This window comes from Callorhinus ursinus, unplaced genomic scaffold (assembly GCF_003265705.2).
Source record: "Callorhinus ursinus isolate GAN/ISIS: 27379988/994484 unplaced genomic scaffold, GSC_fseal_2.0 scaffold88, whole genome shotgun sequence".
In the NCBI taxonomy this organism is placed as follows: domain Eukaryota; kingdom Metazoa; phylum Chordata; class Mammalia; order Carnivora; family Otariidae; genus Callorhinus; species Callorhinus ursinus.
In genome coordinates this window covers 2,091,841-2,119,506 of record NW_027397150.1, presented here as the reverse complement: position 1 = coordinate 2,119,506, position 27,666 = coordinate 2,091,841, and the positions used below count along the sequence as shown (strand labels likewise).

The following is a 27,666-nucleotide window of genomic DNA, read 5'->3' as shown; positions in this document are numbered from 1 at the left end:
AGAAGCAGTCAGGTACAGTACAGCCACCTTTATTCCAGGGTTAGAACAAGGCCGTGCACACTGCAGACAGGAGCATAGGCTAGGGACAATCTCACAGCTGTACGGGGGGGGGCGGGGGGCAGGTTAGTCTTTTTAGATGATTTTGGCCTTACAGAGATACTACTAGACTCTGCTGAAAACGACCCTGTCTCCCTCCTCCCAACTCACCCTCTCCTCTCTCCAGAGAAGGCTGCTGTTCCTTCCCTCTCTCTCACACACACACTCTCACATCACATAAATCCTGACCGGAAGGACAGTTCATGCTCAGTTCCCCCCCTCCCAATTTGACAAGTCTCTCTCTGTCCTTGAGGGAGAAGCCAGACAGGGCTGGGCGAACGGGGGGAGGGGCTTTAAGGCAGAACTGTGGAGTACTCCAGGCGGACGTGTTAAGGCAGGTGTCCGCAGTGGTGGCCAGAGGGGACGGCTGGGCGGGGAGGAGAAGCTGCTCTCCGGCCAGTCTGGCTTCTTCCCTCTTCCAACAGGCAGTCCTCCCCTCCCACTTACGTTTTGCTCCCTCATCTTACAAGCTCTGAACTTCAACTTTCTCTGGTCTCTTGAGATGGCGTGTGAATTTAAAAAGTTTTTTTCATTTTGACTGTGTAGCAACTTGACTGGCACTCCCTTGGCCGTGGTGTTTCCCTCCCACCCCCGCCCTGGCCTAGACAATAAGTTAATGCTAGACACCACAAGAAAGGGCAGACATGGCAGTGCGGGTTTAATATACATATATGTAGATATATATGTACACACAGTTAGCACGGTCAGGGTGGGGAGAGCATCTTGGCACAGGAAGGAGGCTGGGGTCTAGTGATTTGGCTAGGAGGCATTCACGAGCCCAACACGCCAGGATATCGAGGGAGACGGGCTAGCAAAGTCCCCTCCTGGACTGAACTGGGGGTGGTCAGTGCAAAGGAAAAGGCTGTAATTAGCTTCTTCCTGTCTTTCCTGCTGGGGGTGCTGTAGACCCCAGAGAGGGAAGGTCACCTGTAGTAACCACGCCGGGACCCTGTGGGTGGGGCAGGGTTGGAGCTAAGACCTAAGGAGCTCACTCGTCAACCTCCCTAGGTTTGGAATCCGTGTGTGCAACAGTCTGAACAGGAATAAAGGGAGTGGCAAAGAGGACCCCTCTGTCCACAGCCCCATGTCTGGTGCAGTGGGGCCTGCTCCCAGCATGGGCTCTTGGGGGTGGGGGGTCTCTAGTCTCTAGCTGGGTGCTCATGAAGTTTGTACTTTGGGGCCAGGAAAGGATCCTGTGGTCCTCTCTCATTAGATCCCTGGCTCATACCCATCCTAGGCCCATGGGAGGGGAGCAAAAAGGGGACCTACTGGGGCCCAGGCCCTCCAACCTGAGGAACATCTAGAAAGGAACCCTCAGCCGATCCAGCATGGGGTACAGACGCGGAACTCTGGCTTTTCTTTGCCCCTTCCAGGTGGGGGGGTTGGGTGACCACCTTCCCTCCCACTGCTTTTCACTAGATGCACCCATCTCGCCCCATGCTTTCCCTCCAGCTCGGCTCCTCAGTGTAGGAAAATACAGGTCCTTTCTGCTCCCACACTTTAGCCATAGAGGAAAGGGCAGTAGGAGTAATGTGCCCATTTCTATTTGCATAGAAATAGCCCCCACCTCCCCCTAAAGTGGGGAAACGAAGCCCCCCCCCCCAGCCCGACCCCCATCCCCTCACAAGGAGGAGGAACTAGATGAGCTAGACATATAGACAGACAGCCAGAGCGTGCGCACACGCACACACACGCGCACAGTAAGGGGGTTAGGACCAGGTTAGTAAGTGGGTAGACTGGGGGGGTTGCCCTTGCCCCTCCCCTGGAGGCTGGGGGAAGGGAGTGGTCCACTGAAGGTCCAACCTTCCTCCTCTCCTCCCCCTTGCTCAGGCTTTCTTCGGTGGCGGAGCCAATTTGATGATCTCTTCCTCAGAAGGCTGCCGGATAATGTCTGGGGGGCAAAAAGGGATGTGTCCAGGGACGGAAGGCGTGGGAGCCAGGCCCACCACGTCCGCTTCCATTTGCCCCAAATCCAAGCATTCCAAGGATCACCCACGGGAGGGGGCAGAGGTGCGTGTTAGAGACACGGGCTCCTACCTTTGTACTTCTTGGCACTGGGGATACGGGTTAGCTTGGTGTCCAGCTCATCCTCCTCCGAGATCTTCAGAACACGGGTTCTGTAGTCCACCACCATGGTGAGTAGGTCAGGGCGGCGGGAGATCTCAAAGATGTGCTCAATGTAGGAGAGGTTGTCTGGAGAAAGGCAGGAGACAGGGTCAGCCAGGCTGTAGAGGCCGGCTTCCCCTGCCCTACCAGACTGGGCAGCACAGGAAGAGGAGGAGCTCCTGAGCAGGACCAGAAAGCTAAAGCACCAACAATACAGAGCAGGTGGTTGGTCAAGAGCAGGTGGTTGGTCAGTGAAGTTTCCAACTTACGAATTGAGGGGGGATTCAGGCTAAACAGAAGATCCCACGTTGTGGGGAGGGGAGAACAGAAAAAACCTTGGCCTTCCTGATACCCTAACACCCACCCTGTGCCCCTGCCACTCTTCCTCCAAGTCAGCGTCAGAATTTCCGGCTAGCACGTGTGGGACTGGAGGGGTGGAGTCTCCAGACAAGGCACACGGGTGGTCAGAAGGACGCTCTCCGCGGCTGGGCCACTTCTAGGAGACTGTGGACCCCCTCAGTCCTTCCTCTGCGGCTCCTCCCCTCGGACTACTGCAGGTGTCCCCCAACGGGACCGTGTCCACCTCAGCCTCCCTCCCTGCTCGCCCCCCAGGGCCCTCCAGCGGCTCACCCTGCCTGCTCATACCCTGGCCCTCAGGTTCCTCCATGGCAGAGCCTTAACGTACCTTTCCAGCCACTTCTAAACTTACTCGGGCCCCAGCCAAGCTAAGCAGGCTCCCTTGCTCTGCCAGACACACCAGACACTCCTGCCTGTGTCACTATGGTCCTTTGCCAAGCGTGCCCTCCTTTGGACCCTGCCTTTGAAATCCACTTGCCTTTCAGGGCCATCTTAATAGGCCAACTCCCCGCCCCAAGCCTGTCCCAGAGCAGCGGTCTCTAGCCGTGGATGGGAGAATGTTAGAACGTGCGGTTTTACTTTGATCACTTTTAATTTGTATTTTAGTGTCCTGTGACAGACCGATGCTTGCTCTCGTGTCCCACAGTAACACAGTGGTGCCCGGGCACCGTGTTGGCTGTGAGGACCGCTACTCTCAGCGTGCTTCCCTCTGCTGAATGGACTGGGCCCGAGAGGCTGGGGAACCCCCCCGCCCCCCACCTTTGTCCAGCTTGTTGTGGCTCTCCAGGAAGCTGAACCAGGCACTGCCCGTAGTGATCTCCTCGCTCTTCTCACTGGGGATATCCTCCTTGCAGGCCGACTTGAGCTGCTCCAGATCCTCAAGGGTGATGTTGTTGGTCAGGTCCTGGAGGAGGGTCCCGTACTCGGCCATGACTGGGGTTGGGAGGAACAAAGGGAGAGGCCGCTGAGCTGGAGGTGCCGGTAGGGTTTACTCGCTGGCACCTCCCACCAGCACCTCCACTCTGGCGGGCAGGGGTGGGGGCGGGAGGCAGGGCTGAGGCCAGCAGGGAGGCTGGGGAGGGCGGGGCTGGAGGGTAAAAAGGAAGGCCTCAGGGCGGTGGGAGGAGAAATGAAGGAGTGCAGAAGCCAGGGGCCAGGCTACAGCCTAGAGCGGCAAGTCACACCTCCTTACCCCCATCTTCTGCTCTTCACCCCCAACAGTAACCCTGGCAACAGCTCCCCTGACTGAGGAGGCGGTTACCATAGCAACCTGCTCCAGACACTCACCCGCTGCCTCCAAGGCCCCCCAGAATCGCCCCACCCACCAGCAACCCCTCCCCCTGTCAAAAAAAAAAAAAGAAAGAAAGAAAGAAAGAAAAAGAAAAAAACACTCCAAAACAAGCATCAGGGAGAGGCTGCCTGGCTGTGACAGTAAGCAGCTCAGAAGAAGGGGCCGGAGGGGGTCGGAAGGTTGGAGCTCGTGTGTTCTAGCTTCCATTCTTCCCCAGAAGCAAAGGGGACCCGCACTCCCGACTCCCCACCACCTCACTAATAACTCATTTTGGAAAAATGCCTGGGTGCTTGGTCTAATGGTCCCCTGGTCCCTCTGTGCCCCCCTGTATTCCGTCCTTAGGGCTCGGGTGGGCGGGGAGGGGAAGCAGTGAGCGCCCCCCCCCCCCCATGGAGCCTGGTTTCTCCCTTGATGGCTGCTGGGCCTCCACGCAGCCCCCTCTCCTAGCCTTTGTGCTGCGCCCGCAGCCCCCGCGCCCAAGAATACCAAGCGGCCGGCTCTGGCCCCCTGCCCAGTTCCCAGGCTGGCTGGGTGGCAGGGGAAGGGGTTTAGATGCAGCTCTGGGAGAGTGGCAGGAAAGGGGCTGCCGCTCCTGCGTGCGTCACCGTCCGGCTGGCACTACCTTCAGGACGGCCTCCCACAGGGGGCTGGGCAAGGCTGGGCCTCCCTCGCTCGTGGAGATCTTCAGGTGGGAAGGGAGAGAACATTCAAGGCCCTCCCTGCACTCACTAGGTAGAAAGTGTGTCTAAGGAAGAAGGAAGGTCAAACATTAGAATGAACTTTTTGGATGAGATAAAATGTAAGGCTCTAGTAGTGAGTTTAAAAGGGGCTCCCCCCCCAACAATGAAGAAATATTTCTTTTATAATCAGGAAAGTAAAGCACTTTAAAAAGTACATTATATCATAAACTCTGTGGCTAGACCAAGGAGCTAGATGACCTTGTACTTCACTGAGACTGCCCACAAATCACCCCAACAGTGGGCTGGGAATGCAGCAGAGAGCAGGGGGCATCTGGTCTAGATGCAGAGAAACTGAGGCAGAGAGGCATGGCATCGTAAGGGAGGCATGGACCCAGAAGTCCCCATTCCCAGCCCCCTACTTGGGCCAGAACAAACAAGCCTCCCTTGGTGGCAGGCGCCGTGACACACACACACACACACACAATGAGCCAGGCAGCAGGGCCAGCAGGACCCCCACAAGAAGCAGGCACTCCCAGGCATGCTCACTTGCACACCCAGGTGCAAGCAGACAGAAGGGCCCAGCGGTGGCCCTGCCAGCCTCGGCCAGGAACAATGCTCTCGGACTGTCAGCACCAGGAACCGTCTCTGCCTTGAAATCTAGGTCACAGCAGCAGGCTCTGGAGCCCAACCCCCCACCCCACTGATAATCCCGGGACAGAAAAGGGGGGGGTGATGGGGAGGGGTCCAGGCATGAGGAATTAATGGGGGGGTGAGGAGAGCTTAAAAGGAAGGGGTAGCAGGGTGCCCCCAAGAAGACCCTGCCCCTGGGAGGAGACCTGGGACCAAGCCCTCAGCTGGAAAATGGGACAGCATTTAGAGTCATCCTGTGCTGTTTTCACGTGGAAGAAGAGATTGTAACTAGATCTTGGGGAAGGAAAGTATGTGTGTGTGTCTCTCTCCTGAAAGGAGTTAAGTGTATGTGTGTATCTTCTAGAAGGAGTTAAGGTTTAGGGCTCTGAATCTAAAACACAGACTTCCGGGGGGGGGGGGGGGGATTAATGTGTGTGAGTGAGCCACCCACAAAGGCTGGGGGGCGGTGGGTAGGAGCTTTCTGAGAGCATGAGGCACACACAAGGAGGCCCCCAAGAGGACCGGGGGTGGGAATGTCGCCAGCGCTGTGCGCGTGGATGCTGCGTCCCGGGTGTGGGCACAGGCACAGCGAAGAGGCAGCGGCGGGCATCTGCGCGGGCGTGTGCATGTGCGTGTTCTGGGCATGGGTGTGTACGTGCCAGCACTGGACGTGTGGTGGTGCGAGTACGTGCTCCGTGCGTGTGCGTGTGCGTGTGCGTGTGTGAGAGGCAGTGAGAGCATGTGGAAGGTCTGTAATCACAGGCTCACACCCAGAGAAAAGGGGAAGGGTGAGGAGACCCTGCAGAATGGAGGGAGGGCTGGGGCTGGGAAAGGAAAGGAGGCTGCAAATGAGATCCTGGGGGGAGGGCCCGGGACTCTGCGGTTACCACGGCAACCTCAGTTCTGAGTGCCACCCCCCCACCGGTCAGGACAATGACACCACTGGATGGGAGGGGTGTGGGGAGCGAGTGAGGAAGAAGGGACAAGCAGTGGAGTAGGGCCCCCTGAGGAAGCGGGGGCCAGGCAGCCCGGCTGCTCCCTCCCGGAGTGATCGCCGCCACCCAGGCCTGGGTGTGGCTGCAGGGGCAAGGCCAGCCCCTTGGGGCATTTTGGGGGTACAAGTGCCATCTCCTGCGTGGCGGCTCTTGGGTCTCACCGATCAATCATCGTCCCTGGGGTGGTGTGGCTGTGGTGGAGCTTGGCTCCTTCACCCTCCACCACCCTCCCCTTCCTCCCGTTGATTCAGAATTCCTTCGGGCCCATGAAGAAGGCTCCTCCCTTCGTAGCCCAGAAAAGTCTTCCTGACCTCCGGAGCGGTGCGAGGCTGCCCAGGGAACACACCAGGCAGCCTGGGCGGAGGCCATTCTTGGAACAGGATACCAGGGCAGGAACCGGGACGGGGCTGAGGCTGCCAGGAAGTCAGTCCCCTTCCCTCCCGGGTCATTCGTGCTCTGCTCACTGCTTCCTCACACCTTCCTTCCTTCCTTCCCAGCTGGCCCCAGGTGGGGCCCTGACAAAGGCGGAACCAGCTGGGGATGCTGGGGAAGAAGGGCAGGAGGGCAGGATCTCACAGGCTGGTCTTTGGGGGTCGGAGCTGGGAGCAACACAGGTGGGTGGTCCGTGGGCACTGGGGGAGGAGGGAGCAGGCCCCGGGGCCCTCCGGGAGGCCTCGCCCCAACGGGACAACCACCTGTGCAGGAGGAGGGCGCACCACAGACCTGCCGTGCTTCCTGACCATCCCCTCTCCCCTGAGGATGAGGAGCCCCTGCCCCTCCCCGCTCCCCTCTGCTTGCTGGCTACCTGCGGCTGAGGGGAGGGCCGGCCCACGGCAGGTGTGGAAGCCCCAGCACGGGCAGGAGGGGTCATGCTGCCTGGGTTCCGGGGTGGGGCGGTGATCGAGGAGAGGCAGAGGAGTGGGTGGGAGAGCACAGGGTGCCCGTTTTAAATTCTACCCGGGCCCCAAGTTCAAGCAGTCCTCTAGTTCGTCCCTAATTATTCCCTTAATACCACACTCAGCTGACTTCTTCTTCTCTTAGCTTCCATTCAGCTTTGGGTGGGGGGCAGGGAGTGTCTTTATTCTGTAACAAAGGAAGGAGGCTCTAAGACTCAGCCAGCCTGGGAATGAGGGGAGGCAGGATACCTGGGCCTCAAAATGTTCAGCTCCGTCCAAGAAGCAGGACGGGCTGGCCCTGGGCACAGAGACGGTGCTGAGCCTTCAGCGCTTAGTCTAAGAGGAGGAAGATGGACCCAAGGTGGGGGCGTTGGGAGATCCTGGCACTGGGTCAGGCAGGGCAGAGAGGGAGGGCTGCCTGCTGGCGAGTGGGCTCGCCACTCAGCTGGTGGGGCCTCTCCTCCTGCTGTTCGTTTCTTTCCCATCTCTCCCCCTCATCCACCTCCTCCCTCCGTCTCTCTCTTCCTCTCTTCCTCCTTTTCCGTCGGTGGGCTTTCATCCTGCCTCACGTGGTGGCAGCCCTGAATGCCAACGGCTTCTGGGGCCTGTGACTCAGTGTCCCCATGCAAACACCCAGGGCCACTGCGATTAGGAAGGAGTGAGCTTCCCTGCTGTAAAGGGATCATCACTTTGGTGGGGAGGGGCCTGAGCTGGCTGGTGGGCGTGAGGGTCTGTATGAAGGTATGGCCCGGCAGGACGGGACAACGTGGCCCTCTTCATGCGTGACGCTAGGTGCACACAGGGCGGGCACAGGTGTCAGGGAAGGGAGGAAGTAGGCAACCGGGGCATCGGGCAGCCTAGGGCATCTCTGGCAATTTCCCCAATGGAGTGCTTAGCCACAAAGGGAAGAGCAATTAAAGCTAATCGCTCTGACAGCCTGGGGGCCAGACTCATCGAGAAACAAAACCCACGGATTCAGCATGTTTCCCGAACTCCCCGCGGTCTCACCCCACCGTGCTCTCAGCGCGCTCTCCGAGCCAGCGCAGCCCAGCCCCCAGCCCTCTTCCCACTCCTCTGACCACCTCCGTGTCGCTGCCTCCCCTCCCGTTCCGACTGTCCCTGTCCCTCGCACACATTCCCCTCATTCTCTCTCTCTCCGACTTAGGCTCCATCCTTGGCTGACTCATACTCATTCTTTTTCTCCCACCCCCTCCTCCGTCCCTCGGCCACTCTGGGCCGCAGAAACCAGCCACTCCCAGCACCCGAGGCTCTCGGTGGACCCAGCGAGAGAGGCCACCGGCAGCCCCTGACCCTCCCCACTCTGCCAGCTTCGGAGCCGCGGGCAGGCTCTGGCACTCCGGGTCCTGTCTCCCGGTCCTGGAGTGAGAGCAGGATTTCCTCCCAGCTCTCCTGTTTGAGAGACGGGCAGCCAGAAGTCCGGGGCTGGGAGAATCTGCCCAGACAGTCAGGGTGGCGGCAGGGACAGGGCCCCCACTCAGCTGTCCTGCGGACAGATGTGCCTCCGGGAGGCACATGGAGGCAGTGGGGGAAGGGGGATGTGTAGTGCGGGGACGGTTGTGATTTGCTGTGTGCGAAGCGATGTGTGTAAGAGTCACATGGGTGTGTGTCACCGTGTGTGCTGGCGTGTCTCTTGTAGGTGTGTGTGTCCCTGTCAGTTCCGACATGGAGTGTAGGCAATTAATCGGGGCTTTTACGTCGGCTCCTTCCCTCCACCCCCAGCTCCTGACCACCCCCCGCCCGGCCGCCCGGCCGCCCGGCCCCCCGGCCCGCGCCCGCCGATCCCCGCCCTAGCCCGCGGGCCGCGGCGGGGCGGGGGAGGGGAGGGGGAGCCTGGCCGAGCCGGCCGCGCGGGAAACGGGCTCCCGCCGAGACCCCGGGCCGGCCCCACACGCACCCCGGTCGGCGGACGCCCCCTCCAGCCCCGGCTCGCCGCCCCGGCCCCGAGCCTGCCCGCCTTCCCCCTCCCCCGCCCCCGGCCCGCCTCTCACCGCCTCGGGCTGAGCGCTCAGGGCGCGGCTCTCCGGCGTCCCGGTTCCTGGGGCAGCGTCCGGAGCCTCCTCCTCGGCTCCCGCCGCTCCTGCCGCCGCCGCCGCCGCTTCCGCCCGCCGAGCCCGAGCCCGAGCACCGCGCGCGCCCCGCCCGGCCGGCCGGTGACGTCAGCGCCGGGGGCGGGGCGGGGGGCGGGGGTTCTGAAAGGCTCGCGGGTGGGCTGCCGAGGGCCGCTGCCGGAGTCCCCCCCTCGCCCTCCCCCCCGGACCGCGGTGCCCCGCTCCCAGGGGGACAGCCTCCTGTCCTGGCCACCTTGCGGTGACCACCGCAGCTGGGACCCTGGGGAGCACAGAGGGAGTGAGGGTTTAGGCCCTTGGAGGGCCTTGGGCCTCTGATCCTCTTAGCTGGCCGACCTGTGTTGGGAAAAACCTCTTTCCTCCCCTTCTGGGTCAGGGGACCGGTAGCGAAGGGCCGGAGGACCGCTCGGACTCATCCACACTGGAGGGCGGGGTGGACGTAGGGATGCCGGCGGGAAGCCACGTGGGGCCTCCTTGCCTTGACCTGGAGCCCGGATCCGCTCTCCTCTCTCTCCTCGGGGTGATGGCCCGTGGGGTTTTTCTCACCTTTCCCAAACATACCGCCCTCCTGCCTTCCCCCCCCCACCATGATGTAATTTTATTTTTCTGGGGAGGAAGAGAGCAGAAGTGAGCTCAGCATGCAAATATAGACGTCTTGCAAAGCCACACTTAGCTGTCTCCTCGCTCTGCCTCTCTGCCCAGGCCCGGCATGGCAGCTCTCACTTCCTCTCCACCCCAGGGACTTTCCTCCCCCAGATTCTCAGCCAGACTGAAAGAGGGAAGGAAGAAGTGGGGAAGCATCTGTCTGCACCCAGGCTCCCGCCTGAGGGCCCTTGCCTCCACTCTGGCAGAGTCGGGCCCTGGGAAGAGGTCCGAGCCGCATCCAGGAAGGCCCTGGCCTCCCCTCAGTGCTGGCCGGGCAGACACCCCCTCACGAAGCCTCAGGTGAGCCCCTCCTTTCTTGGTCTAACTGCGCCCAAAGAGGTCAGACTCCTGCTGCCTCCCCTTCTCTTCAGCGACCTCTCCTGTCACCCCCTCTGAGAGCAAGACCACCTCATCCTCTGCCGTGTGCCTGTCTCGTTTGCTCTGTGTCGTGGGACCAAAAGCCATGTCACCGGCCCATCTGCGAGACTCAGAGAAACGGGATGACTTCTGTAGGGTGACAGGCTCTGGTCTTCCCGCGGGGGGTGGGGGTGGGGGTGGGGGGTGCAGGGGCTTCACGCTGGCTCCGCCCCTTTCTCCGGCAGGTTAAAGCCTCTGACTCCCAGGGGCCCTGCGGCTGAGATGGGGAAGCTGATGCCCACCCGACAGGGTTCTCCGGAGACTTGGAAATCCTAAGTGTCTAAGGACTGGCATAGGTGGGCGCTGGAAACCTAGGGGCGACTTGTTTAGTCTGGGGCCTTCCGCTGACCCCTGCTAGAGGGTCAGCACCCCCCCCCCACCTCCCGTTAGGACTGTGTGAGCCCAGGGCCCACCCCACGTATCAGACCAAGTACGGAATGGTCGCAAATTGGTTTCTGCTCTACGCTCTTCTGTCTCCTCCAGGAGCACTTCCTTGGTTGGTCTCTGGAGGGTGACATGTGTGTCACCTCAGGCCTCCTTCTGCACCTAGCAGTCCACTTTTCTCTCAGCAGCACCTTCATACCTGGCCCATGACAACCGTCCCCTCTGAGTTCTGGGTGCGGTCAGTTCCTTGGCTTCCCCACACGACGACGTCCGACTCCCTGGCCCGAACACCGGCCTGGGCTGTGCTGCGGGGAGGGCGGGCCCTTCCTGCCGGGAACCTGGGCAGCCCGGGTCCGGGCTCAGGGTGGGGGCCCCGGTGTACAAAACTCTGTGTCCCCTCTCCATCCCAAGGCCACCGCTCGGGCTCTCCCAACTTCTGATGGGCTCTGACAGTGAGAGTCGCCCCCCCCCCCAGCATACACCTGCTGTCTCCACCCTCCCGTCCCTCTGCCCATCCCGCTCATCGCTGCCCTTCCTCCCAGCCCCAGGATTAAATTCAAACTCCTCTACAGCCCGTGATGCCCCTCCATCCTCGTGGCCTCCACGTGAGGGTCTCTTCTTGTCCCTCTCCTCTCTTCTGCAGCCCCAATACGACGCCCACATTCCACCTGTGCTTTTGGTGCCCTCCACTGACTGAAATGCCCCTTCCCTGTCTCCTGTGGCCCGTCAAACCCCATTCCTCACTGAAGGCCTAGAAAGCGCTCGCTGCTTGGAGCCACCGGAGCCCACGGGGCCTCTCTCTCCTGACCCTTTCTGTTCGTTTGCTCCTTCTGTCAACAGACATTTGTTGGGGGCCCCCTTTTGTGCGCCAGGCCCTGGGGGCACAGAGGAGAAGCCTGGGCTCCTGCCTTCCAGGGGCCTGCAGTCCCCTGGGGAAGACGGACGGGTGGCTACAGATGGAGGGTAGCTGAGGAGTACTGGGTTGGAGGCCGAGAGGGTGCAGCGCGACCCCAGAGGAGGGAACCGCCGCGGGCCGCCTCTGGGAAGGCCTCACCAAGAAAGTGATATTTGGGGTCAGTGTTGACGGTTCAAAGAATAGCTGCAGGGAGGGTGCTATCAAGCAGCACATAATCACTTAATTACGTATTGCTTTGTGTTGGGCTTCAATTGTTTAGTTGCTTGTCTTGACTTCCCAGTGGGGCTGATCGGCACTCCCTGTTCTCCCAGAACCTACCAGTGGTGCCGGACGGACACCACGTGTGCGGGGAGAGCTTATGGACTGGCAGCAAATAAACAGTTCGCTCTTCTCTGGGGTAACTGCCTGGAGGGAGCCCCCCATCCCAGCGCCCTAACAAGGCCCCCCCCGCCCCCATCCTCGGGCTGCCTCCCCCCGCTTGCCGTGGGGGGTGAGACCTTGGCAGCAGACACTTGCTCATGCTGCCCCGGATCCTTTATTGAGGCCTCTCGATATTGACCCAAATAGATTAACAAGAGATTGCTGGGGGAGAGAGAGAGAGAGAGAGAGAGAGAGCGCGCGCCCCAGACGCAGGGCCCACGCTTCCTCCTGGCCAGGGATCGGGGCCGCCAGAAGGATGTAGGATTTGAGAGTGTGGGGAATTGTGTGCGCAGGCAGAGGCAACAGAGGAGAAAGGCGCGAGGGGCCCAGGGCGCGCCCCAAACCCTGAGAGCAGGGCCGCCAAGGGACACACAGTGGCTGAGGCGGCTGGGCTGGCGTGTGGGGACGAGCGGGCCTCAGCACTCAGCATACGGCCTCCCTATGGCGGAGGACGGCCCAGTGTCCCCGGAGGAGCCCAGGGAGGGATGGGGGGCGGGAGGAAACACGTGGAGCGCGGGCGGGCTGGGAGGCGGCGGCCGCAGCGTCTAGTCGCCGTCCTCTTCGTCATCGTCGTCCTCCGTGTTGATTTCGCCCTCCAGCACGTCCTCCAGCCAGTCCTCCAGCTCCTCCGTGGAAGGCAGGTCCTCCTCGTCGGCCATCTCCATCCACACGCTGTCCGCCTGGGGTGAGGCACACACGGGGCCGCAGCTCAGCCCGACTCAGGTCTTCAGACCTGCCCTCCCGCTCACGGGGCTCCCTCTGTCCTTCCCTCTGTCCTCCTTCCCTTCCCTTCACCTGTCCCGGGCCCGGGACGCTGGCCAGGGGAGGGTCTGGGTGGGAGCCGCGACGGGGGAGCAGGGATGGCTGGGCTGGCCTTTGACGGGGAACCACCGGTGGCCAGAGCGTCAAGCCAGCCACCCGTCGGCTTCTTATAACCTGCTTTTCCAGCACCGACCGCAGAAGCCTCTAGTCTCTCTCGCAAGCCCTAAAAAACGACTTGCCTTTCCCAGAACCTGATACTCATTTTCCTACTTTTGACCTTTCGCACTAACTTTTCCAGCGGTCTGGAAACGACTCGTCATCAGCTGCGCGCGTCCGGACTCCTCCAAGGCTGTGCGGTCCCCACTTTCGGTGCCACTCCCTTGAAACCCTTCTCTCTGATTCTCTCCAGCAGAAGTTGCTTTGATTTCTGTGGCTTCCTAGCATTTTATGGGTCTCTTTATGATCGAGTTTATGAGATCTGGCCGTGTCGTTAACAGAATAGCTGCGTCCCCAGTCGCACTGAGAACGGTATGAACGCAAAGACTGTGTGGCCTGTCCCCTTCACGGCCACAGACGTGGCCGAAGCACCTGCCGTGTGTGAGTGCGGTTTCTGCCCTCAAAGAGCTGAGTCTGCCGGAGAGGCAAGCACGACGCAGAGCTAGCCGAGCTGAAGTCCCGTTCGCGACGCCAAATGGGCTCTGGGGGCGCCGAGGGGGGGGCCTCCCTCCACATGGGAAGTCTGGAGAGGAGGTGGACGGGGCCTTGAAGGATGAGGCGCCAGCTGCAGCGAGGGGTGTGTGTGCTCCGGGCCTGAGCCTCTCCCTCTGCCCAGCCCTGAGACTGGGCGTGTCGGCCCCCCCGGGGGGGGGCGGTCAGCCGAGAGCAGGGAGAGCTGGTGGGGCTGGGAAGCAGAGCTGGGGCCAGTGGGGCGTGCGGGAAGGACACTCACATCGGTGACGTTGACCACTCCTATTTGTGGGGCTGACAGGTCGATGTCAAACGTCTTCTCCCAGTATGGCACCAGCTGTGGAGAGACCACGCACGGTAAGGTAACAGCATCTGGGAACGCCTGCGTCCAGGAGGGGGAGGGTAGAGGGTCAGCCCAGGGGCAGAGGAAGGTCACTGTGGACCCACGGCGGGTGGGGGCCTGAAGGGAAGGGGTAGAGGTAAGCAGTTGCAGGTAAAAATCCCAAAAGGAAAGTATCGGGAGGGTCAGCTGAAGACACTGGCCCTTGCTTCCCCAGGAAAACTGGGTAGGAAGCCGTGTTCTGATCCTGGCTCTGCTACTGCGTGACCTGTGACTTTGGGCGGGTCACTTCTCAGTGACCCTCAGCTTCTGCACCTGTGAACTAAGGTCGTCGTCCCTGGTCATTGTCAGTGTTCCTCACGTATCTCCTCATGCCGTTGCTCCTTCAACAACGAGCGTGAGGTGTTGGGGATCCGGCTGGGAACGAAGCTGTCCCCTGAGGCATGGACTCTCCGCGCTCTCAGTCTGATTGCGTAGACCCACTTGCAGGGCTCCTGTGCCCCCCCCCCCCCCGCCCCCCCCCACACCCTCTGGTTTTTTGTAGAAGGAGTCAGCCCTGGGAACACGAGCTCCCTGCCTTGTCTCTGCTCTGGGCATCGATCGTGTGTGTTGTGTTCCATGCGATTCACTTCCCATCCTGTGCCCCCTTCTGAGGGTGCCCTCCGTGCCCACGGGGCCCTTGAGCACCAGACGTAACCTCCCAAGGTCCTCGGGCCGGGAGTTGAGGGAGGAACTCTGAAAGAAGCTCCTCTCGGAAGGGGCCACCGCGTCAGGCCCTGCCTCGGGAGAACCGTGCCTCTCACCAGGGGGAAGTCGTCAGGGTCGATCCAGATGATGCTGAGATCAGGGTTTTCCGTGTTATCTTGGGCCACAGCCTTGAGCGTCTCCAAGAACTCGTAGCCATCTTGGAGGGAACAGGAGTAAGCAGTGTTTGGTGGGACAGGGAAGAAAGGCAGGCGGGCGCAGCAGGAGTCCTGGGCACTCCCCACCTCCCACCGTCGCTGGTGTCTCACGCCTGGGTCACTGCGCTCCCAGGAACGCCTCCCACTGAAGCCTGCACTCTCGCAAGCACCCCTGTCTCCCGGTCACCGGCACCCGCACCCAAACCTGCGTCCCTCCCTCACCAGGATCAGCTTCCTCCGCGAAGGCCACAATGTGAATTCCATCCATGTCGTCCTCCTGTTGGGGGCAGCGAGGCTTAGCCGTGCTTTCTGAAGTTAGGGAGCCACACACACCCTACATCTTCCCGGAATTTCGTGGACCTCCAGCTTCCGGATCAGGTACGTTCTTGTGGCGGCGGCCCTTTCCCAGGTGACACGGACGGCTCGGCTTCCCCTACAGGGACCCCGCACCTCCTCTAGCAAACTCTTTAGCCCCAGATCTCCCTCGCTGTCATCTGTGTCAGCGTCTGTGTGTCTCCTAATTCCTGGCACGTTCTTCAGAGCTACAGCCTACAAACTTTGCTGGTGCATGGTCTTTCCTACGAGCCAGGCACGGAGCGCAGCAGGGCGGGAAGTTTCCAGGACTTGCGTCTCCGGCCACCTACGCGCCCCCCCTCCCCCCCCCCCCCCCCCGCCAGGGACCCGGCTCCATCGGGGGTGGGGGGTGGGGACACTCACCCACGTCTCATACATACTCTCAGGCTTCAGCTTCCTCAGGGTGGACCTAGAAGAGACAGTCAGGACTCAGCGGGCGAGAAGGATGCGCCCTCAGAGAGCTCTGGGTCAAGCCTAGGGCACAGACGGCTTGTGGGCCAGAGCAAAGCCATCTGGCACAGTCTAAGCTCTGGGCTCCAGGCCCAGGTCACCGCCTGGTTAAAGCAGGTGGGAGGGCAGCGGGGGGGCCTGTGGCCCCGGAAGAGAGTCTCTGGGAGAAAGGTGAGAACGCGGTATCTGGGCATCCCCTCACTCGGTCGGTACAGCTGAGTCTGAGAAGTTCTCGGTGCTGTGCGGGGCACCGTGTGCGCATTGGTGAGCGAAGCGGACTGGCCCTCCCCGGCAAAGGGGGCCGTGATCTAGCGGGAGAGCGTGAGCTTGGTGGAGTCTCCACGGACACCGGGGGACGCTCCGGGTTGTGGAGTGCCACGAGGGAGGAGAATCTGTGTGAGTGCAGGCAGGGTCTCTCCGCCTCTGGCTGGAGAATTCTCGGTTGTGGGGGGCCATCCTGTGTGCCCTGTAGGAGGTTAGCAGCATCCCTGCTTCTCTGCCCACCCCGCCCCCCGCCTCCCGCCAAACACCGGTAGCTCTCTCCTCAACCAAAAATGCCGGTCAGGATCCCATTCTGACATTTCCTACCGGTGGGACCTCAGCACCTGAGCTTGTTGAGAGGATTAAAAACAATAATAGAGATGGGAGCACCTGGCAGAAGCTGGTCTGTGTGCGAGTGAGCAGTCGTACCCAGAAGGGCCTTCACCTGCCTCACCTGCCTTCACGGATCCCCCGGCCCCTCTCGCACGTGAGGCGCATGGGCGTTCTGGCCCGAGGAGGCGCCCCCCCCCCCCCCCGGCTCAGGCTTGCCCCCACTGCCCACCTCCTGTGCTCCTCCACGAAGCTGACAATCTCCTCTTCGCTGTTGGGCTTGTCTGGGATGGTCACAGGCTCTTCCATGAAGGCCTCATAGAAATCGATCTCATTCAGCTTCAGGGTCAGCTTCTTTGCCACCTTTGGGGGAGGGGGCAGGGGGAGGGGAGCGGGGGATGCGGGTCATGGGGAGAGGCCGTATCACTGCGAGCAGGTCTTAGGAAGGAAGCCAGACAATCTGGGCCCTTGTCACTGCCGCTGGGACAATGGACAAATGCCTTAACGTCTCTGGGCTTTGGTTGAACCTGAGAGGGGTGGGTTAAAGGATCTAAAATCTTTGGGGCGAGAGAGAGAGGCCTGAGGTGGGGTGGGGGTTGTCGTGTGTGGCAAGGGACCAGGTCCCCCCCATCGATTCTGGGAGAGAGGTCTGGAGGGCAGCTGCAGGGAGCGAGGGGGACCCCATATGGCCACAGGGAGGAGAACCTTGCTGTCGAAGGTGGCGAAGAAGGGGATGTAGGGGTGAAACTCCTCCGCCGCATCCTCAAAGGCCTTGTAATCTGAGGGAGTAACGCAGAGTCAGTCTCTGGGGGAGCCAGGGTCTGCCGGGGAGCCGTGGCCCCTCTGTCTCTCCCCGAGTCTCCTTTGGCCAGAGGGGTTCCTTCTGAGACCCACCCCCTAGTCCTCTGAGAGCAGCAAAACTTTAGTGGAGGAAGTTAGGGTGCTGGGGGTCCCCGTCTGGGAGCCCCCCGTGCAGGGAGGTCAGAGCAGCAGGCAAGCTGACCATGCCAGGGGGTCGGTTTTAGAGATGCGGAGGCAGTGGGTGGAGTGGGGTTAGGGAGACGGGTGAAACAGGGGTCCAAGGAGGGACAGGGGCATCTGGGGGTTACCCACGCTCTGAATCTTTGCTCTTGAAGTAGCCAATGAGTTTGATCTCATCCTCGATGTTCTCAAATGCCTGCAGTTCGCGTTCGCCTTCAATCAATTCCACAGGGTCCTCTAGGACCTGGGGGAGAGTGTGTTCTCGCCTCACTTGAAGGAGCAGGGGGGAGGGATGAGGGCAGCAGGGCTGGGAGGGAGGGGCTGTCTGCTGCCTGTGTGTGCGTGTGTGTGCACGCGTGCAAGGCTGGACTTGGTTGGGGATGGGTGTGAAGTCTTAAAGCAAGGCCATTAGGTCCAGGAGAATCCTCACATCCAGCAGAAACTCCACCAGGGTGTCCGCAGAAAGCTCGCCATCATACTCGATGACTTCATCTCCCTTGAACACGTAGATGCTGTCCTCTTCCGTGAGGCCTAGGGAGCGAGCCGGAGGTGAGCCCGGAGGCCACCTGCCCACAGGTCCAGGGCCCGTCCCAGTGCCCCTGGACCCCACGCCCTCACCTCTCCCTCGCCCCTACCCCGCCCACCTCCCGTCAGGCCCCCACAGCCCTGGGCGCTGTGCCTGTGGGTCTACCCCGGCAGCCCGCCGGGCCCCGGGGCGCTCCAGGAGAAGGGGTGCTCAGCAGGGGTGTCGGGGGGACATAGGGAGACACAGACTCTAGCAAGATGTCTCCCCCTCTCTGCTCTCCATAACTAGAGACACAGATATTCCTTTACCTCCTCCGAGGACTCCAGCCGCTCACTCCCGGTCCAGCCCTGTAACCTGCTGCCATTACTGACCGGATGACTTCATTAGTGACCGCCCTCCCCAGCCACATCCGGAGTCCGGTTCAGGCCTGTGGTGCTCCCTGGTGGCTGGTGCCGTAACCCCGGCCCCCCCGGCCCCCCCAGGCTCTGGCCGGAGAGGCTTCTCCTGTCCTGGCGGTGTTCCCTGACTGCCCCTTTCCTCCGGCGCCTAGCCCTGGTTTGTAGGTAAGTATGAAGAGGGCCACCCCCACCTCTTTCTAGGATTGCAGCCTGGGGCTCTCTGAGGAGTGTAGGAGATGCCGAAACTCCTGCCATACCCGTCCCCATGTCAGTCTTTTCTCCCCGCTGCCAGATCAGGCCCGGTGGGGCCCTTGGCCTGTACAAGGGCTGCCCTCCAAATCCCGGCCTGGGCCTCCCCCATCCCGCAAGCCCCCACACCTGGGCCTCTCCGGGCGCACACTACTACGCGCCCCCCCCCTCACCCCTCCCTTACCTAGTTTCTTGGCTACAGCTGCGTCCTTCTCAGAGTCCACCAGCCCGAAGCCAACACCCTTGTCTTCGAGGACTTGGGCCGCTAACTGGAGGGAGCATAAGGTTAAAATCAGCTCTGGGATTTTTAGTCACCCCGTGCCCATCTCACGCTTCCCAGAGGGGTCATTTGGGATGTGGGGAAGATAAGAGTTGCCCTTGGCACTGCATAAAGCTCCAAGGTAGCTCCATTTGCTTGCAAGCCCACCCTTTTGGGCTGTAGTTAGTTTGGTTTCGGCCCCCGGACACGTATTGCTCGTGCACAGCGTGCTTCTGATGTTCCCGAGGGATGCTGGGGAGTCTGGCTTCAGAGTGACTGAGGCCCTTTCTGCTTTGGGGCTGAGCCTTCCCCGCCATCGTCATTAAAGGCCATGCTCAGTGTGGGGTGACATTAGAAGTCCCTGGGGTTCTTCTGAGTGAACCCCACTGGGGAGCATTTTGGAGGGCAGGAGGGTGTGTGTGTGGCGGGGGGGCGGTCCGGGGTCCGGTCATGTCACCGAGGAGTGGCGGAAGCCAGAGAGCTGAGGGTAGAGGTCACTGGGGCCACCACTTGTCACCTTCAGAGGCAGAGACTCCAGCAGGCACGAGAGGGGACCCAGGCGGGGCTCTCCTCACCAAGGCCAGACTTCCCCTGTGTCCCCCAGCCCTTCCTTTCTCAGGCTGTGGACAGTCACTCCCGCAGGTCCCTGCCCCCTTCAGCCTCGCAGCTGGACTCCGCCCTGGTGCCCTCTGCCGCGGGCTTGCAGCCTCACCCCGCCTAACACACACAGGCACCCAGATTCTCAGGAGGACGGGGAGGCTGTTGGCAGGTGGATGGGCCGAGATGCTGAGCACTCAGGATAAAAATACTCAGTGCATTAATCAGATGGCAGGTTCCAGCAGCCACAGGGGCCTACAGAAACGAGAGCCTGTGGTCCTTCCCGCAGGCAGGCTGGGGCCTCGCTGTCCTGCCGGGCTGGAGAACGGGCTGCACAAGCTTGGGCCGGAACATGAACAACCGTACGGCTAGAGAGCGTGTGGGGCCGCATCAACCCGTCATCCCCAAACACAGGCCCTTTCTCTTGTTGTAAGTCGGCTTGGGGGCGAGGAGAACCTTCCCGTAGAGAGAAGCTGGGGAAGGCATTCTGAGGCCTCCTCCAATGGCAAGAATTTTCCAATCAGGGCACCTGACCTGACCCAATAGGGGCAGATGGAGAACTAGGGAGAGAGGTACTGAGACCGGTGGGCGCCACGGTGGTCTCTGTTAAACCTTTGGCGGGAGAAACAGAGACCATGCAAATAAGATGTCGGTAGCATTTAAAATGCCTACCCTTTGGTTCAACTTGGGGTGCAGGCCTGCGGTGTGTGGAGAGAAGGGGCATGTTCTGGCCAGGAGAGTAGGTGGGGGTGTCGTGCAGCTCCAGCCCCCTCCTCCGAGCAAAGCACGGCCCTTCTCCTTTTTGTGCTCCTCTTCCAAGGACACCTCAGTCCAGGCCATGGAGGAGGGGTCTCCCAGCAGCCCCTCCCTCCTAAACGTGCCTACCCGTGGTGGGACTTTGGGGTCCCCAGTCCCTTTCCCGTGGGGCTGAGGCCGCACGCCGCGAGGCCCCGAGTCCCCCTCCAAGTCTGCATGCGGCTGCGGGCTAGGGGTGGCCGGGAGAGGCCGCTGTGCTCTGTAGGCCAGCGGACCCCAGACTCACCTCCAGGATCAGCTCTTCCATCTCAAACTGTCTTTGTGAGGCCTTGTCATCCTCGGGGGGCTCGTGGTAGAGCAGCGCCAGCACCTCATACTTCTTGAACACATTCTTGTAGTTCTTGGCGTTGACGTTGACCACACGGTCCACACCGTCATACTGAGGGAATTCCAGCCCGTCCTCCCCCTGCACCCCCAACCTGGGTGTCCCTAGCAGCAGCAGGAAGAACAGTGCCGGCCGCAGCCCGGGCCCCGTGCTGGCCCCCATCCTGTCGGCGGTGCGGTGCGGGGCAGGGAGCGGGGTCAGCCTCGGCTCTCCGGTCCCTAAGAGGGTAGCTGGGGTCGGGCGGGGCCCTGGGTCCTGAACCCCGAGCGAGGGGCTCACAGGGGCGTGGGGTGGGGAATGGCCTGGAGCAGTGGACAGAGGACACTGCTGGGTCCCGGACAAACTGCTGACAGAGCCAAGAGTGAATGGGTCAGGAGGAGGGATAGGAACAGGGGGTGGGGAGGGAACCGGAGCTGCCCCTGAAATTGGCACCCCAGGGCCCCCACCTGGCTCCATCTAAATATGTCTCTGGGGTTGGCAGGAGAGAGGATAACCTTCTGAGGCCAGGACAGCTCCAGAGGGCCGAGACCCTCCCTCCGCCTCCACCTCACCCCCTGGCTCTGGGAGCCCCTCCCCCGCTGCCTTCCCCGACGACGGCCAGGGCTCCTCAGCACAGTCCCCACGCCGGCCCGGAAAGCTCATCGCCATATTAAGAAAGGAAAAAGCCTGAGCTAAAAATAAGACCAGATGAGTCGGAGGTAAATGAGCTGGGCTGGGGGAGGGGAGGCATGGGGTCATTAGGGAGAGTCCAGGGAGGGCAAGGGTACTCAGACCCAGGGAAATGGGGGTGGAGAGGAGGTATTCTGGGTCAGAGATTCGATTCGTACGACAGGACAAAGGGGGCACAAACGCCTAAAGCCTGGGACCGTCCTCTGGATGTGGCCTGTCTCCTCCATCCAGCGGAGGAGAAGGTGGTAAAAGGCACCCGGGCTGCAGGAAGAGACCCCCTGCACTTCCCTTTCAAGAACCAGGACTAAGGATGATGTCATTCTCCGAATAAAAGATGGAGCCTCGGCCAGGACGGGCGGCCTGGCTCAGCCCCAGCCACTTTCCTGTGCTTCACTCAACACCCTAAGTCGGGACGCGGGGGAAGGACGGGGCATGGGGCAAGAAGCGCTGGCCCACATCTACGCTGCAGAAGTGTGATTTGGGGTTGCTCTCCACGGAAAGGGGAAAGTCCTGCAGCTTCTGCCTCCTGCTTGTGCTGGGTACTCGGATCAGAGGGGACTCAGTTCTCTAGGGCACGGTGGGGAGGGAGGGTCCCCCGGGGCTGGATGGCTGTAAGGAAGGAGAGTTGCCGCAGTGCATTCTGACCAAGAGGATCCGGTATAAAGGCCAGGGGAGAAGCTACCTCAGGGAAAACCTGAAGAGGTGGGCCCTGCACCAGAGCTGAGGATGTTGATTGGTTCTGCGCACTTGAGAGCCCAGGTGGAGTGTGGGGGAGGGGCTCTAACTTCCTGGGCCCCATCCTGGGGTGAGGGCTGTGGATGAGCTCAGCTCTGGGTACCTAGGAAGGGAGGACCCTCTTCATGGCCCTCCAGTGCTCTTACCAGGCACAGGTAAACTGAGGCACGGGGGAGCCCATGGGAGAGGTTAGATCAAAGCACTCCATCCCCACCCTGAGCTGTCTCCGTTTTTGGAGAGACAGGGTTTATTTTGCACCCAGGCAGGGGCATGACACTGTGTTAGAGGGATAACTTTTCCCCCTCCTGTGGGGTGGGCCTTGCACCGCCAAGCAAGGAAGGCCACGGAAAATCTCAAGAACGTGCCAGGAGGGGGTCCAAGAGAGACAGCTGTCCCTGGAGCAAGAGAGGCCAGAGCTAACCTGAGCAGGGCCGGTTGGAGCTAAAGGGGCCTCGGAACACAGCTCCCGGGCTCCCAGGAGAGCCACTGAGCGGCCCACACGCCCACGGCCACGGCCGGACGGAAGGCCCACAGGAGGGAGGGCGTGGATTTCTGACTTCTGCGGCACCCTGGGGGAGGGGAGACTCCAGAACATTGGACCTGCCCCTCGGCACCCCCAAGGGTGTGGGATGGGGCTAAGTGGTGACCTGGGCCCCCCAGTCCCACCCAGTCCACCCCAGCAGCTGCACCCTCCCCACCTGCTCCTCACCCCTCTCTCCCTGCTGCTTTGCTCCCTACTTTCTATTCCGTCCCTTCCCTCTGGACCCCTGCCTTTGGGCCCTTGGACTTAATGGGCCTCAGCAGCCGGTATCAAATGACTCTGAGTTGGGGCCTCTGTATTTTTAACCCACCAGACACCCGAAGCTCCTGCTACTGAAACCCGAGGAGCTGGCCCCTCGGCGCTCCCCATCCCCACTCACTCCCCACACCCTGGCCCCTCCATCTTCCAGGCCTGGTTCAGCCACGTCAGCAGCAGGGGAAGGACCCCAGACCGATATAGCCCTGTCCCTAGGGGACCTGCTGTTGGAGGAGGGAGGGACCTTGGGAGGAGCCCGATGCAGGGCCGGAGGGGCTGGCTCCACCTTACAGTGGCGTTCTCTTTGCCAGCCCACTGCCTCTCACCCTCCAGAGCCATCCGTGGACCTCCCCCTGCTCACGACCCTATTGTCCTGGTTTTGGTTTTGCAGTTGGGTGTTTTCGGCGCAGCCCTCATCGCGGGACTGGGCCCTAAGTGGTTAAGGGCGTAAGTGTTGGAGTCAGACAGACCTTGGCGTCCTCATCGGTGAAACAGGGTGGGTGCTAAGAGTCTGCTTGTTGTGTGAGTTGCTGGACGGTGTGCACAGGGCGCTCGTCCCACCGCGGGGCACACCGTGCTGTCCCTTAACACACATGGTTTGGTTTTGATTTCCAACAGACTTCCTCAGCATTTCTCTCTGCTCTGCATGCTTTGGGCTCAGCCCCCGCAGAGGTGTGACCAGGCCCTGCCCTCCAGGGCAAAGTGGACCAGCTCACAGAGCAACAGCCAGCACAGGACCCAAGGGGAAGGGGGAGCCACGTCTGACGGTGGCCGGGAGGGGTGAGGGCCCAGGGCACCTCCGACTCCTCCACCTGACGCGCAGCAGGGAGCCTGGGCCCAGCTTCTCAGGCTCCGGACGCCGGACCTTGGGGAATGTCTGTCACCCTGGGCAGAGCCTGGGTGCGAAAGGGCAGGGTGTTTCACCTAAAGTCAAGGCTACGGGATCCCAGATGATGGGACGGGGTCAGGATGCCCGAGGGCAGGTTGTGGAGGCAGGGACCAGCTTCCGGTGCCCAGAGGAAGGCGGGGTGGCCGGGCCGGCATTCGCCACTCACCCTGGGATGCTTCCCAGGTCCCCTCTGGACCCCGGGTTCTTCGTGGATGAACTAAGGCCTTTTCTAGCACTAAGTTCCATGAGGAGTCCATGTGCCAGTCTGGACAAGGGTGCTGTGGCCCCTCTCGAGGCTGGGGCTCCACCGCCTCTCCCTCACCTCACCCGAGCCTCCCTGCTCTACCTGTCCTGTCTTTGCTTTCCCTCGGGTCTTTGGACTTTAAGTCGGGGCTTAGCCCTCGAGGGGCAGGGATGCTCGATTCGGACCCCCTCCCAGCCTCGACTCGATCCCTGAAAGACCACCCTGCCCGGCTCCTGTGGAGACACCGTCACTGTAATCCCCTCTTTCCAGAAACCAGACAGACACATCCAGCCAGGTGAGAGCCATTGCAAACGTTTATTCTCTAGACTGGCTACTGATTGCACAGGACGGCACCCCCCCCACTGGGCCCCCCCCCGCCCCCCCCCGTTTTCCCCCCCCCCCCCCCCCCCCCCCCCCCCCCCGGGGCCCTCAGTCCAGCCCCAGGATTGCCTGTCTCTCTCATCCCAGGTAATTCATCCCAGCAACTCTGCCCCAACTCAGGCTCTTTCAGATGCGCCAAGCTCATAACCCCAACCCCTCCCCCCCCCACCAGTCCTGGGACGCCCCCGGCAGGGGAAGCTCCTCCTCTGCTGAGTTCAGTAGTAGGTCTCTCTCTCCAGCCAGCCTGTGGACGAGAGGAGACCCGAGTGAACGGGGGAAGGTGGAGGGGAGCGAGGACAGGGTAGGAGGCTGGCGGTAGAACTCAGGGCCCCGAGGCCTGGAAGAAGCCGGACGCCGGAGGCCAGGAGTCAGGACCTTTCCGGCAGCACGTGCAGGCTGTGGGGTGGGGAGAGACGGACCCCGCCCCCGGGAGCCAGGCAGGAGGGGAGAGCCAGTTAGGAGGCTGGAGACCCCCCAGAGCAGGGCGTGGGGCGCCTCACCGCCAGGATGACGTCGGATGATGAGTTTTCGGATTTCATCATAGACAAAGATAAGAATGCTGTAGGGAGTGGCGCAGAACCACCAGGATAGCCTGTGGGGAGGAAGTGCTGGTCAGCGGGGCGGGGCCAGAGGGGCCAGAGGCGGGCAGGTGCCGGGAACAGCGCAGAACCGAGTGTCTCTCGTCATCCTGTGCAGGGTTGAGCCCTAGCTCTGGGGAGGTCGGAGCTGAGGGACGGAGGAGACAGAAACAGAAGAAGCCGGTGATAACAGAACGTGATAAATGCCGCGTTAGAGGTACACGCGGTGTTCCTGCTTCTGCAGGCGCTCAGGGAGACCCCTGTTGCCTTTCGGGTCTTCGGGGCCTTGCACCCCCGAAGGGGAGGTGCTCTGAGCAGGGTGGGTCTACCTGAGATGGCACCTGTAGGGATATTTCACCGAGGAATGGATATACTTGGCCATGTTGCCAACACGGGGAACGTTTTTCTTCCGGAACCTCTTCTGTCATTAGAGGCCAGGGAGAGAGACTCTGGGGAGGAGTCAAATCACAACCACTGTTTGTTCCCTTGGGTGACAGGGAGGTGGCCTAGACCAGAGCCATCCCAGAGCAATACACCGCGAGCCACCTGTGACGCTTACTGTTTTCCAGTAGCTGCATTAAAATAAGTAAAAAGTTACAGGGGCAGTTAATTCTAATAATAGGTTTTTATTTAACCCAATATATCCAAAGTATCATCATTTCAACAGGGAACCAATGTAAACATTAGTAAGGAGATATTTTACATTCTTCTTTTAACCCTAAGTCTTTGAGATCCAGGGAGTACTTTAAGCTGATGGCGCATCACACATCAGACACTTAATTTTCAAAGGGTCAAGAAAATGTAGTCCAACCCAAACAGGAAAGTTGTATTTAGCAGAATAATATCTGACACTGCTTGAGTTTGTAACTCTACATTAACTAGATAAAATTTCAAATTCAGTTTCTCAGTCTCACTAGCCATATTTCAAGAACTCAATAGCAAGTGATGGAAAGAGGATGATGTGGGAAACGAAGGCAAAAGAAAAGTTAAATTTCCATACTGCCTTCAGCCCATTGACAAGTCCCTGAAACAGGCAGCGTGACCTTCCTCTAGGGATTCAGCTGCCTTGATGTTGCTACCTTGCTAAGGGCAAAAGGCAGTCTTAGCCCGACGCCCAGGACCCTGTAAGTCTACTTTAACATATAGAAATTACTTTGGAAACTTCCTTTATCTCTACCCCTCGAGATACATGTTGGCCATCATCCTCCGAGGATATGACCCACCGATACACATCTGAAGGGTCTCATGACTAAGGTTTTATTAGACGGTAATAAATGAACTTTTCCTAACAATAGCTAGCCCCCTCAAGGCCCTGGGAACCTTGCTCCCAAAATTCCTTAGAGACTGATGATGCCTCCCTAACCCTCTTCCAACTTGAAAGTATATAATCAGGGGCGTCGGGGTGGCTCAGTCGGTTAAGTGTCTGCCTTCGGCTCAGGTCATGGTCCCGGGGTCCTGGGATCGAGCCGCGCATCGGGCTCCCTGCTCGGCGGGAAGCCGGCTTCTCCCTCTGCCTCTGCCTCTCACCCAAGCTTGTGCTCTCTCTCTCTCTCTCTCTCTCTCACCATCTCTCTCTCCGTGTCAAATAAATAAATAAAGTCCTAAAAAAAAATGAAAGTATATAGTCAGCCCCAGTGCAGCTCTTTCTGCCCACGGGTCCTGGCCCTGTGCTTTAATAAAACTACCTTTTGGCACCAAAAACATCTCAAGAATTCCTTCTTGGCTGCCGGCTTTGAACCCTAACGTCCTTGCTGCGTCAGACGGCGACTGCCATATTGGCCAACGTGGGCCTCAGCCGTGGTTCCTCCCCCGCGCACACACACAGTGCCATGCACACAGCCACAGACTCGCGCACGGCAACCACCATGTGTCGCTCTGTGTCCGTGTAGGTCGTGAGGGAATAAAACTGATGACGTGATGGCCTTTGATCTCAAGGAGCTCAGGTGGCCAGGGAGACGAAGGGAGCAAAACAACTGGAGTAGAGTGTTAGGTGACACGTGTTACGGTCGGGGTAGGATATACAGAATGTTTGGGAGCACAGCTAATGGTCCACTGCATCGACTATGACTCGTATGCTGACTTCGAGAGCAACGGGATCAAGCTACTGTGACCAAAGCTCCCACCGTGACCCACGCAACCGTGCCGGGCGCACTGTAGCATCTCCGCGTGTTAATTCTCACAACAGTCCGCCCGGTGTGTATGAGGGAGACCGCAGGTACTGCTTACACACTGTCCAAAATAATACAACACAGGAGAGTTGAAATGAGAACCTGGGCCTGTCAGCATCTAAGGGCAGCGCCAGTGTCTGTTATTAAGCATTAACTGGGCACCGACAGTATACAAAGCATTGTGTAAAACACTGCAAGGGACAGAAAGGTGAGCGAGGTGTGTGAATTCATAGCAGACGAGCCGGAAGCGCACACGCTAGGTCATTAATAGACGGCCTCTGCAGGTGGGGTGATGAGAGGGGGTGGCATGGCAGTTTTGCTTTACTCCCTGTAAAATTTTCTTTTCTCTCTCTTTTTTTTTTTAAGATTTATTTATTTATTTTAGAGAGAGCACTTGTCCTCATGCAAACGGGTTGGGGGACTGGTAGAGGGACAGAGAGGGGAAGCAGACTGCCCGCTGAGCACAGAGCCCCAAGGGGCTTGATCTCAAGACCCTGAGATCATGAGCTGAGCTGAAACCAAGAGTCAGACGTTCACCAGAGTGAGCCACCCGGGAGCCCCTCCTTGTAAATTTTTTCACAACAAGGGTATACTAATGTAAAAAACAATACAAACCAAAAAACAAAACCATGGGCCTGTTTTGAACAAAACAAGATACCAGACAGTAGGATTCCTGCACGCCCACTCACATATGCACCTTGAACATGTCTGCCAAAGTACAACAGAATTAACCATGCGTAGATTAGGCTATTTTTATGTTTTCTTCTGCTCGAAGCAATTTGTATCTTTGAACAGCTACCGCCGCACATCACCATAAAAAAGATGCCCCTGTGTTGATTGCGGGTAAGTCTGCTAAATTTGCATGTCTCGCGGGGTGCCATCACTTGGCACAGGCCCCAGTCCCTCCCTAAATAAGATGTGTTTGTGGGAGTGCAGACAGTTCTCCTTGTATCACTGAGGGTAGCCATGTCCGTCCAGGCAGCCCCCAGCTTGCGGCTTCCCTGTTCAGACACGCAGCTTCCCCTCCCAGGCTCTCCCCGTGCTGGAGA

The 27,666-nt window shown here is 60.2% G+C and overlaps 3 protein-coding genes and 1 long non-coding RNA gene across 10 annotated transcripts in view; 1 reads left to right on the top strand and 3 right to left on the bottom strand.

The window, feature by feature from the left end:
* Positions 1 to 13: 13 nt before the first annotated feature.
* PEA15 (proliferation and apoptosis adaptor protein 15) lies at positions 14 to 9,168 on the bottom strand. The gene is made up of 4 exons (XM_025860684.2): positions 9,061 to 9,168; positions 3,319 to 3,492; positions 2,134 to 2,289; positions 14 to 1,987 (listed from the first exon to the last, which is right to left on the bottom strand). Exons 2-4 carry the CDS (start codon positions 3,488 to 3,490, stop codon positions 1,923 to 1,925), a joined length of 393 nt encoding a protein of 130 aa, XP_025716469.1. The 5' UTR covers positions 3,491 to 3,492; positions 9,061 to 9,168; the 3' UTR covers positions 14 to 1,922.
* Positions 9,169 to 9,739: 571 nt separating this feature from the next.
* LOC141371705 (uncharacterized) lies at positions 9,740 to 26,150 on the top strand. Of its 2 annotated transcripts, XR_012376866.1 has the most exons (5): positions 9,740 to 10,083; positions 13,095 to 13,279; positions 13,671 to 13,726; positions 14,837 to 14,989; positions 22,749 to 26,150. It is a non-coding gene; the product is annotated as an uncharacterized lncRNA (long non-coding RNA). The 2 variants fall into 2 exon arrangements; XR_012376865.1 differs by lacking the exon at positions 9,740 to 10,083 and having other exon boundaries at positions 12,723 to 13,279.
* CASQ1 (calsequestrin 1) lies at positions 11,622 to 20,621 on the bottom strand. The gene is made up of 11 exons (XM_025860672.2): positions 20,059 to 20,621; positions 18,345 to 18,429; positions 17,418 to 17,518; positions 17,120 to 17,231; positions 16,712 to 16,785; positions 16,239 to 16,369; positions 15,329 to 15,374; positions 14,834 to 14,888; positions 14,513 to 14,613; positions 13,632 to 13,706; positions 11,622 to 12,600 (listed from the first exon to the last, which is right to left on the bottom strand). Exons 1-11 carry the CDS (start codon positions 20,611 to 20,613, stop codon positions 12,466 to 12,468), a joined length of 1,470 nt encoding a protein of 489 aa, XP_025716457.2. The 5' UTR covers positions 20,614 to 20,621; the 3' UTR covers positions 11,622 to 12,465.
* The window catches only part of ATP1A2 (ATPase Na+/K+ transporting subunit alpha 2), a 60,348-nt gene continuing 56,555 nt past the window's right edge, over positions 23,874 to 27,666 (bottom strand). For 5 of the 6 annotated variants that reach the window (XM_073888260.1, XM_025860713.2, XM_025860714.2 and 2 more), the window contains 2 exons: positions 24,372 to 24,463; positions 23,979 to 24,115 (listed from right to left, as the gene is read on the bottom strand). In XM_073888260.1, coding sequence (XP_073744361.1) covers positions 24,087 to 24,115; positions 24,372 to 24,463 — 121 coding nt within the window. In that variant the 3' untranslated portion in view covers positions 23,979 to 24,086. Of the gene's footprint in view, positions 24,116 to 24,371; positions 24,464 to 27,666 lie in introns of all 6 variants that reach the window. The other variant, XM_073888259.1, reaches the window with a different exon arrangement.

Bases quoted from the DNA above. Each gene is read 5' to 3' on its own strand.
- PEA15 (XM_025860684.2), bottom strand. From the start codon at position 3,490: ATGGCCGAGTACGGGACCCTCCTCCAGGACCTGACCAACAACATCACC. The intron at 2,290-3,318 runs GTGGGGGGCGGG...GCCTTTCTCCAG, and splicing joins CCACAACAAGCTGGACAAAG to ACAACCTCTCCTACATTGAG. The intron at 1,988-2,133 runs GTAGGAGCCCGT...TTTGCCCCCCAG, and splicing joins CAGTGCCAAGAAGTACAAAG to ACATTATCCGGCAGCCTTCT.
- CASQ1 (XM_025860672.2), bottom strand. From the start codon at position 20,613: ATGGAGCCAGGTGGGGGCCCTGGGGTGCCAATTTCAGGGGCAGCTCCG. The intron at 14,614-14,833 runs GTGAGGGAGGGA...GTTCCCTCCAAG, and splicing joins CGCGGAGGAAGCTGATCCTG to ATGGCTACGAGTTCTTGGAG. The intron at 13,707-14,512 runs GTGAGAGGCACG...GTCTCTCCACAG, and splicing joins ACCCTGACGACTTCCCCCTG to CTGGTGCCATACTGGGAGAA.